The sequence below is a fragment of the Octopus bimaculoides genome, chromosome 3, assembly GCF_001194135.2.
Source record: "Octopus bimaculoides isolate UCB-OBI-ISO-001 chromosome 3, ASM119413v2, whole genome shotgun sequence".
Classification (NCBI taxonomy): Eukaryota; Metazoa; Mollusca; class Cephalopoda; order Octopoda; family Octopodidae; genus Octopus; species Octopus bimaculoides.
In genome coordinates, this window is record NC_068983.1 from 61271009 (window position 1) to 61282728 (window position 11720).

The 11720-nt window shown below is 31.4% G+C and overlaps 1 protein-coding gene across 6 annotated transcripts in view; it reads right to left on the bottom strand.

The window, feature by feature from the left end:
- Positions 1-669: 669 nt before the first annotated feature.
- The window catches only part of LOC106882707 (MAP kinase-activating death domain protein), a 146303-nt gene continuing 135252 nt past the window's right edge, over positions 670-11720 (bottom strand). For 3 of the 6 annotated variants that reach the window (XM_052966191.1, XM_052966190.1, XM_052966189.1), the window contains one exon: positions 670-8450. In XM_052966191.1, the coding sequence (XP_052822151.1) occupies positions 8145-8450 (306 nt within the window). In that variant the 3' untranslated portion in view covers positions 670-8144. The remainder of the gene's footprint in view (positions 8451-11720) is intronic. The other 3 variants (XM_052966192.1, XM_052966193.1, XR_008263657.1) reach the window with 3 other exon arrangements.

An 11720-nucleotide genomic window follows, 5' to 3' on the forward strand; every position in this document is an offset into this window, starting at 1 on the left:
TATATATATATATATCTCATGACCAGTGGGCAATGATGATTTCATTACTATAAATCAGTAACCAGGCAATTGATGAAATTATCAGTATCTGATGAAAGATTGACAATATTAAAAGGGAGAGGTAAACATAAAGCAAGAAATAGAGGGACTTTGGGGGAATTTAAGTAACATGTGTGCTGTTAGTAATTACAAAGAAATTCAATTCAATATATATATTTACAGGTAAGGTACATAAATATACCAAGGAGTGAAAGACAATAAGTATGGTAGACAGTTAAATTAGTAGAAAAAAAGACCAAAAAAAAAAAAACCTAAACAAAAAAGGATTTTGTCAGAAACGATACTGATACTTGGTGGTTAACAGATATAGGAAGTCATCTACTGCTTATGCATAGTCAGTTTGGAATGAACCTTTCATGTATATTCTGACAACATAAACAAGTAATAAAAAGCTACAGCCAGTTGGAATGTATTTTTAAATAATTACTGTCAATAATGGAAAAGTTGTGGAAACAGTATGTAATGATAGCTGTAATGACATGAGTAAAGAGATACTGCTTTGATAGTAGTAGTATATTAGTCACAGCCTTTTTACTGAACAACTCAGTCAACACAGCTCTTTATATAGTCTTCTGGCGGTTATATCTCCTGAACCATGTTTAGATGATGAAAGGTGGGTGGGTGGGCAGGCAGGCGGGAGGGGACTTATGAAGTACATATAAACACACATTTAACACAGTAAACCAACAAAATAAACATTGTAAAAAGATAGGTTAATACCAGTTTCAGTCACTGCATAGGTTAATAGTCAATCTGAAGGTAATTGTGATCTTGCTGGCACTTACCTACATTGTTGAATCTACAAACTGATGGAAAATTGAATATTTGTATTTAAGCACAAGTGTAACACATTTTATACAAAATATATTAAACATTATCAGTATTATTTCAAAGAAAGCAAGTAGAACTGTATATTCCATCATCATATTAAAAAAAAAAGTTAGTGAGGGAGTTTGAGGGTGGAGAAAGAAATAAAACTTTTGACTCAAGAGTAGACTGCTAGCTAAAACAAAATTACTTCCCATGGGAGAAATGCATTAATTTTCATTGTATTTATATTGAGAGAAGGAACATAACACAAGATGAAACATTGGCACTTATAAATACCTCAATACTTGGATTAAAGACACCAAAATGCAGCATTCTAGTCAATGGTATAACTTGGGTATTAGAGAAGAAAAATTCAATTTCTGGAAACTTAGAGTTTAAGGCCATGCTAGAACTGAATCAAATGAAAATTTAAAGGACATACTAAAATATCTGCATAGCCATGAAGGAAATTTTAGTTAAACATTTACCAATACAACAATCAAAAAATAACATCCTTAAGATAATGTTTCGTTATCTAATTTAGTGCTGTCATGCCTACGTGTACGAACGTACACACACACACACAAACAAACATAAATGAATGGAAAGAGCCCTCTGTACACGAAGCAGATTACACAATTATTGGAAAACAGTTAATTCCATTGTTGCTCAAAGTGCAAACAAACAAATGCATGAAGTATACACCTGTGATGCTTCAGATCATATTGTGGATTAATGCACAATATATATATACGCACATGCACACATATGACAACATTAGTTCAGTTTACTAAACAAAATAAAGGGCTTGAAACATTTAGTGCTAAGTTAAACTGTTTATCGAATATAATCTCTACCACACTATAATAGTGTTTTAGATCAGAGTTAGACCTTGACTAGAGGATAAAAATAAGAGACAAATTAGTTTTCAAATATAGTTAGAAGCCAAGATAATGAAGGCTAAAGAGAGTTAAAGTCTAGTGTATGTCGGTTTTATGTCCTTATAGCAGAAATGGAGTGGGGGAACGAAATGATAGAATAAATGTAAATTAAATAAAAATGAAAATATATATATATATATATATATATATGTGTGTGTGTGTGTGTGTGTGGATATATTCATAGAGAAATATTTGTAGAGATAATACGAAAAACTGTTAGTTTTTGTGAAATAAAGGAAAGAAATATTGTTTACTAGCTAAAGGGAAGTAACTATTATGAACCGTTAGAAACTTTTGAGTTAAGTCTATTTAAAAAAAAAATCTTTTGTGACTGGATTGTCAAGTCGCCATTCAGGGAAGTTATTGATGCCTCTGTTCATGGAAAGAGGGAAGGTTTGGCATAAAGTGTCTAGGTCAACTGTGAATTATGCATGTGAGCAGAATGTCAAAGAATAATGGTTATCATCAGCATAGGAGTAAGCATTACTAAAAGTGATGACAAGCGATCTTTAACATAGTAATGTTAATAGATTTGGGGATGAGAGACCCCCCCCCCCCAGCTTATCAAAGAGATTCTTATGTTACACAAACTCTTACAAATTGTGATGACCTCTCTGAAAAGATGTATTGTAGCGTAATTAAGACTTCAGTTGTTGAGACCAGAAGTGAGAGTGATAGGCAGATTATTGGGAGGATCTAAGAGTTTACCTGAAACAGAGGTATGGCACTGTGACATGCTTCCAAAGAAGCATGTCACATATTCTAGTATAGAAAGAAATATTGAAATGTTCAGCAAGACTCAAGAGCATTTGTTTGAGAGTAGTAGAAAATGCATTGTCAAGACTGGTGACTTTGCTGGTTTAAAGAGACTGGAAATTTTTTTGCACTTCCTCATTGTTGGTATGTCATGGTGGGACTGATGGAGTGAAGTTGTGTTAAACGCATGCATTGTGGAGCTGGCAAAATACAGAGCTGCAAATGTGGAAGATTTTTCTGTAAGAGTACTGCTTAAAGAGGCACCTTGGTTGAAGAGAGGCAGATAGCAGGGTTTTGCAAGATTAGTAAAAAAGAACAAAAATAACTAGTTGCAATTTGGGATGAGAGTGTTTACAGACTGTGTGAATCATAGAAGCATTCTTTGCTTTTGGGATGCTAGCTTTGGGAATGCAGTGATGATTAAAAACTATTCAGTGGAATTGAGTGAGTTTCTGCAGGCTGGTTGTGGGGCGGTGGTGTGTGAGTCAGGATTAAGGCTTTGGTTGTGTGAGGGATATGAAGGGAGATGTTTAGGAGGATGGCTTTGGTTGCTTAGCTGTTTTAGATAGATCAATGGTGAAGCATATTTGCTTTCAGAAATAGAGCAAAACTAGCAGAGCTCTGACCAGTTACTTTGAAGTGTTATAGTATTTTAGGGTGTTGGTTTGTTGTAGGAGTAAGTTGATGTATAGCTCATAGCCTTGACTAAACAGATGATTTGATAGAAGTATAGAATGGCGACAATTTAGTAAAAGTTAGGTTTAGTGGTGAGAAAGAGATCAATGGCATTTGAAGTGCCTGTGTGACAGAGATATAAGTGATGACATTAACGGTTGAAAAAGTGTTTAAAGTGGCACCTATGCTCTTCCCAACCTTGCTGAATTTATCCTACTCTTAATTGCTACTCCTTTTCTCAGGATTTCTACCAGTTGGTCACTGGTGTGTTTGTTCATGGGTACCAAGTTGGGCTCTAACTATGCCAATTTGTTAGCTTGGTCATGTTGAATACCAAATCTATTTCACCAGATCTACAACCCTTACCAATAAACAGTATAACATTTTCATCACTTTTGACAACTACTTCTATCCTACCTTAGATCTCACAATCACCATCACTACTACTTCTGTGAAATTTATGGACAATCCTGTTTCTAATGATTACCTCAACCTCTCCACCTTTTACTACTTTATCTCTTACCACTCCACTCACACTAAATCCACTATCTCTTTCTAACAATTCATCTGCATTACTAATTGACTTTAAGGCTCAGTCATACCACATAGTTCATTACTTCATAAGAGTGGTTGCCCACAACTAATCGTTGATACTGCTTACCACTGAATGGTCATGCTTCTACTCATCTACATTCCTGCTCTTTTACCTCTCCCGAGCACCATCCCATGGAGCTTTTGTCTCTTTTAGTCAGACATCACTTCTTACATTTTGCTCTAAATAACCTTTCTCTTCCTTCACTGGATTTTTCTGTTAGCTCCTGTTGCAACATCTGTCTCGCTACCCAAAACCTTACCACCTTGTACCGTGTACACCCATTACGGCATAAGATAAAACTCTGTGGTTTGTGGTATATTGTAAAAACTAGATCAGCAGTTCATTTTGGAGAACACCTTTTAAATGTTCAACACAAGAGCATCAGATTTTTCCAACTTGCAACCCATCACATTAATTTTTCTGGTCACCTCTGCTTGCATCTCACCATCTTTAATGTTTTTATCCCAAGGATCTCCTGTTTCATATTTGCATTATGAACAATTAATTTTCCATCGAAACACAGCCTATCAAGTTGAGGTTAATAGTTGCCTATCTCTAATAACACTGCCTTCCTCTTAACACTACCATACACTGATAAATACCCTCCTGTGCACTTTATCTATCTAGCAATGCATACTATTCTGATTTGTTCATACCACCTGCATAGTAAATAGTACATTACCTCATCACTATTTTCATCTACTCTCCAGAACATACTCAAGCTTATACATCTCATTTATCTCATTCAGCTCTGAAATATTAGGCTGAAAAGCACCATTCTACACACTTCCACTATACCCATTTCAATTTTCATTCACCACGGTTGCTTTGCTGTAAAACATTACAATTCACATAGCATATTCTTTCTTTTTTAATGCTCCAATAAAAGACTACAGTGTGAAATTCTGGCTTCTGCATTCCTTCTAAATTTATGTTCCAGATTATCATTATAAATATATGCACGCACACACACACAGACAGACATAGTTGCACATGTATATTTACACAAAACACACAACTATAATTAAACATTTCATGATTCAATATCACATTACTTAGTGTAGTCATGGTCTTTCAGATGCGATTATGAAAGATCTCATAGGTGAAACTTAGATGCAATAGTGGATCAGTAACTGTTTATTTACTATTATAAATATAATAAACTCTACAGAATGTATTGATTTTCTTTTGTTTATGGCTGTATACATGTGTGCATGTGTGTTTGTGTGAAAATTAGGTTGATAGATGTAATCAATTGAGAAAATATCTTACATTAATTTCTTTAAGTTGCATCATTAACAAATCTTTATTTTGTCGGTATAAGAAGACTGTGGAGAAAGTGATAGCTGCAACTTTGATTGGTTTATTGCTAAAGAAGAGCTTAAACAGTTTGTCACACTTAAAAAGTTTTAATTTTTTTTATGCAGAGTAAAGTATTAGAACTGATTAATTGTTGGTTGTAATTTATGTAGTGGTATGTATCATTTTAGAAGTTACTCATCCACTTGTAGTAAATAGTGAAATCACATAATAATGAAGTAGGAGAGTACTTCATTGTATAAAATGTATAGATTAGATTGAATTTCTAGGTATAAAGTACATCTTACACCATTGACAATGTGCTTTTTTGGTCAACAAATATAGAAACCAAGTATATGAGGAAAGAGTTGGAAAGCCAATGCTTTGACAGAGTTCGTTAACGAAACATACATATAGGGAACATACACATAAAATTGTTCTGGAATGTGATAAAGGTCACCGTACATCATTATTATTATTATTATTATTATTATTATTATTAAAATAGTTCTACTATTCTGACAGAAATAGTAATAACAACAACAAGGTTTCAAGTCTAGCTGATATTAGCTGTAAAGCAGAATTTACAGAATTTCTTGTCTAACTGAACAGACAGCTACTTGACGCCTAGGTTAAAAAATACAAAGTTTTCTCATCTGGTTTCTGCTAGCTCCTACTCTGTCTCACCAAACCACAATTTAATAAATGTTCACAAGTGAAAGGGCAAAAAGGGAACTGAAGTATATCAGTTGAATAGTAAGGAAAAAATTAATGATTATATATAGGAATATAACGTTGAGTCAGTCAGTAAAATGCCTGAAAATACTGACATTGAATTCAGAATTGTCATTGAATAAAGGGAAAATTCTGGCCATTAGTGACGAGAATTATCTATAATACAATGACATAACTGGTTCAATTTGACAAAACTCTGTAATATTCTATGCTAGTTGTATTACTTGGGATTATAAATGCTAATGGCATCAATTAAGTATTTAATTAAAACCATATAACTTAAGTGTTCAGAACTGCAAATATGCAATTGTGTATTATTGTCACAGAGAGATAGTTAAATAAGTGTGGTAGGTGAGTTGGTTACATCTAAATGTAATGAGATACTACAATTTTATTGCTGCTTACAGCTCTACACATCATAGGAGATTTTTTTTTTTTTCCGGAAAAGTGAGTCTGATAGTCATTACAATCCAGCAGAATCAATCGTTGAAAGGTGTTGGTCCAATATTAGTGATGGAAGTGGTAACAACAGCAATGGTAGATTCAACAGCAAGAGTAACAGCAGCTTTGTCACTACCTACATAAGGGACTGGGCAAATTAATCACCTCTATTAACTCTTGAATAGCAAAGGAATAAAAAGGTTAACAGAAATAAACATTACAATTACTAGAGAGTAAGTGGTAGCAGGGTATATAGTGGGGAAAGGAAGAATGGTGGTAAATTTAGCACCAATATTTGGAAAATGTTTCACTTCAACTTTATTATTTAAAATAGTTTAGAATTTAAGTTTACTATTTCTGAGTTAAATGCAAACACAAATTACACATTAAGACAGGAAAGAAAAAAAAAGGGGTTAATTTCTAATATAGAGATTATAGAATAAATTAAACCTCTTAATTCGTAAAGACTAACACATATATTTCACATTTGTTTGCATAGTATGTTGTAGTTAAAAGGCGCAGAAAGTTTTGAAAAGGAAATGAAACAATTCATTTTTTTGAAAATCTGATTAATGTATAAGTTACTGTTTAGAAGGAAAATAGTTCAAATTAAGAAAAGATATATGAATATAGCTCTTTGATTGTGATTTAAACTAAGGCTATGTTCATCACATCTTTATAAAGTAAGGATATTACTGAAACTAATTTTTTATCACTTTTGCAAACATACACACAATTCATAAGCGACAAGCATTTTATCAGTGTTTACAAGTTAACATTTGATTGAGAAAAATATATACGTAATAACAATTATATGTTGATGATAGATTATTATAATTATCATCATTTTTAAAAATAAAGTATACATATCTATAGTATCTACTACGGTCTAAATAAGACCCTGAGGTAGTATCATTTCACAAGACTGAAGGAGATATGTTCCAGAAGGTACCTTCAGCACATGTGTGTTTGAGATTATTTCATAAAGAATATTTATATTTAACTCAACAATGTTCTGAGTCCCTTTACTTCATTCTTGTTTTTTTTTCTCTTACATTACAAATTATCATAGTTAAGTTAAAAGTACAAGCAATAGAATTATTTTTAGATAGGTAAAGATTAAAGAATAGTAAAGAAATTTGAGAACACTAATTTGAAAATTAACTTAAAAAACAAGAAATGTTTAACAATAAAAAAAAACAAAAAGAAAAAAAAACAATCTAATACATTTGTTGCTGTATTGATCTCAGCTTCTTTGATGAATTAATTGATTTGTTAACTATGAAAATCAGAATTGCTCAAACATTTTTCAAGCCCTTAGACATACATCCTTTTAGTCATCACAAGATATCTTGTGATTAGAGCTGAAGGAGTTATTTTCACACACACAAAATCTTTCCTGTTTTGCTCACTGCACATAGTTTAAATTGCTAGTAGCAGCACGCCATGATTTATAATAGTTTTAACAATTAAATTTTATTCTTCATTGCACATAATTTGACACTGATGTAAAATGCCTGGCTGCTTCACAACCTAACATTATATAGTTAGTTTACAGTAATAAAAAAATATCAATTTATTTAAAAAGAAAATAAATTTAAATATGTATATATATATATATATATATATATATATATATGTATATCAGTCAATAGAGAAATTCACATCATTACTGACTTACGTTGATTATATATAGGAAAGCAAAAAAAAGGAATATATACAGTGTATTAGCTGAATTGGCTTTCATGTAACAGTTACTAGTTCATTGTGGAATGACAAAGCTTAATGATGAAAGAATAGATTAAGTCAAAGACCACATTTTGTATAAAGGTTTAGTGAGCAGTAGTTACTTCATTAGTACTCTTACCTAGGTTAGTCAAAGCTACAGCTGGTGAAGGGCAAGGAGGAGAACAGCGAGGGCTAGAAGTGTTTGTTCTAGGGGAGCCTTTAGCTGAGGATTGTAAAATATTACGTATAACTGAGCTATTATTGCTGTTACTAATGTTGCTACTACCATTGTTGTTGCTGTAGTCCTTGTTGAAACATTCTAATGAATGTACTTTTGTCAACTTTCCATTCTCTATCCCAGCAGCTACATAAGAGAAGACACACAAAACTGCATAACAGATCTGGTCAGCCTGAAATGAAAAATATAAACATTTTTTTATTATTGAATATTTCATTAAGAAATTAATTACTGCAACTGTAGCTACAAGTTACAAATATTTTAGTTATATGCAGAGAAATTTGTTTTGTAATATCAAGAAAAGCTTTAATATATAAGCTGTTACTGATTGAAATCTGGATGTAAATTTCTTAAATTGGTAAAATACATTTAAAAATTATAACTAAACAATTTTATTGGTACATTATCTAAGTTGCTTACCGATTAATGTTTTTTGAACATTATATCAATTTTTAACATAATTTTAATAAAACTTAATGTTAATTTTTATTCTAAGAAATTGTCACAGAAAGTGAAAATAATCAAGAAATAACTCTAGAAACCAGACATGTATTATGAATTTCTAAATAAATTGATTTCAGCTACTGAAATAAGTGACATGATCTCTTTTTGAAAGTAAGTTTTGCTAATGTCTACATTATTTTATGAAGATTAAAATGCAGATTTGAAAAAACACAGGTAGTTTGATATAATCAAGCAATATATTTCAGCTGAAAAAGCTGGTGAAGCATATATTTTGGCAGTTTATACAGGTATAATTATTATATATTAATATTACATACTTAAGTTGAATTAAAATCAAGGGGAAACAAGTAAACTATTGAAATTCAACAATATTGTAACTGGCAGATGATATATATATATATAAATTAATAAGAAATATTGATATAAATTATAGGTAAATGTTATATGATCACACCTGTCATTAATTTAAAACTGAGGAGAAAGAAATGAAATATATAATCAAAAGTCAGGTTTAGTATAAGCAGAAATAATATGGTTTAGGTTATGATTAACTGAACTAATTATGGCTCTCTGGATCAATGTCAGAAACATTAAAAAATATCCAGTAAAACCTAAACAAGTTTGTTAGTTGTCAATGCTAGTTAGTTAAATGCAAATAATGATGAGGCTTTATCAAATGGAATCTTTTATTTCAGCAGTATTTTATCCAAAGAAATATTAACTTTTTAAAATACTATACAAGGTCTTTAAGACATATTTTAATGAAAACCACAAGAATACAAGGTGAATGTATGGCAAAATTGATGAAACATTGGAAAAATACCTTTCAGAATTTTGTTTACATTATGAGTTCAAATCCTACAAGATCTACTTTATTTTACATCCTTCTGCAGTCAATAGAAATAAGTACAGAATGCCAATGTGATTGACTATAGCCTATAAGACTGTTCCCCAGCATGGCCAAAATCAGTAAATGGATAAAAATATGTGATAATGTTGTATACATATTAACTCCCATTTGTAGAGGTTTATTATTACTTGTCAAAAATGCTGTTACACAAAGTGCATAATTCAAAAGTAGGAACCTGTGAAAAAGCACACAATTTTCTTAAGAATGTATGGTTAGGTCTGTCATGAGAAATCCATTTAAAGATAATTTCTGATAACACTGAAACTAAAAGTCCAATTAATGTCAATTAATGGAAAACTCTCTCAAAGAGTCTATACTTTGCAGATGTTGGTGCTTAAACAAGTTACATCCAGACTGGAAAAGCCAGACTAATGATGGCAAATAGTTGTATATGGGGCTATGAGATCAAACTAATTTGTTTCTAGGTGCAATACTTTATTTTACGTTGCTCCATTTCATCTGGCCATATGAAATTGGAATCACTTTATTTGGGAAAGTGCAATAGACTATCATCCTACCCAACAGCTAATTTACTACACATCTATATGGTTAACACTAATGAATCTTGCCTTAAGCACTAGCTATACATATATCTGCTATTTCTGGAAAAAAAAAAAATTAGCAGAAGATAAACAAAGTAAAAAATGAAAATGTAGGGTATCATAATCATCATCATTTTACATCAGCCTTCCATGCTGGCATGGCATGCAGTTCTAATTAAAATAACTATCCAGTGAGAAATTAATCTATCATTCACTTAAAACCAGAGTTAAACACTGGTCCATAAGAACTATAGAAGGCATTATATTAAATCAAGTTAGGAAGCATTATTTAGATGTTTCATAATCTATGAATAAAGCAAGAAGAAGGGGAAGAAGAAAACAATGGACATTCATCCAAGTAAAGAGTTAAAGTTATTAAAAGAACAGTTAAACATTGAAAATTATTAAACTGTCTCTCATATTTTCCTCACATTTTAGTTGTTACTTTACTATTAGCTGAGTGGAAGTAGGTTTTTCAGAAATAATGTTCATTGTCAAATACTTAGTAAAATAAATTGTGAAGTAGCACTAAGTCACTATCCTTTTTAAATGCTGTTATTCTTGTATTTCCTTATACGAGGAGCTTATTTTCAAAACCGGTGTAAGTGTACATTTGGTTGATTTCATGATAACTATTAAAATACAATCTGCAAGCTCCTGGCTTCACACACATGAAATTTTTTTCAGTCAAACTGGGATAGATGCTATATAAACAGTAAGTGAATCTTAGTCTTCCAATCAAAATCAGATATATTCAAGTTGTTTCCTCAATCACTCAAAAGTTACTCTGATGCATATATCTGGTTTTGAAAGTAAGCTCTTCATATATTTGTGTGTATTTATGGCTCCCTAATTACTATCTTCGATGTCTCCATGCTTGATGCTTTCTAAGAACAGAATACATGTCTATTAGTTATTATTGTTTTTTGGCTCTAAATTAGCACTGATTGAGTAGCTCTATAGGCACAGGTGTACATCTGCCATGAAAATGACATTTTAAGACAACAGGATGTGATTTGAGGGAAATTTAGCTGCTATCTTAAGCAAGTAGAGTGATTGCATGAGACTCTCTCACTGGCAGATGCAAATTCTAGTAATTCAATAATCTAAAATTCTAGACTTACATTATCATTATTGTCCATTAATGATGCTGTTAGAAGGATAAGTCTCCAAATATTCTCATATATCTTGAACATGTTTTAACTCAGGAGAGTCTTACTTTTACTTATGCCTTTCTCACTTTAACTCTACTATAAGCGCATTAAACAAAACATAGCAAATAGTTTTGTATCCATCAGCATTTTTATATTTTAGATGAATAATTACTTTGTCTATTTATTCTAGTTAAAATGACTGTTCTGTTATTGAAATAGCTCTTGAAACTACAAGTATATATATATATATTGCTGTTATGGTGAATAAAAGAGAGAGTAATATACATATTATATATATATATATATATATATAAATAGATAGATAGATAGATAGATAGATAGATAGATAGATAGATAGATAGATAGATAGA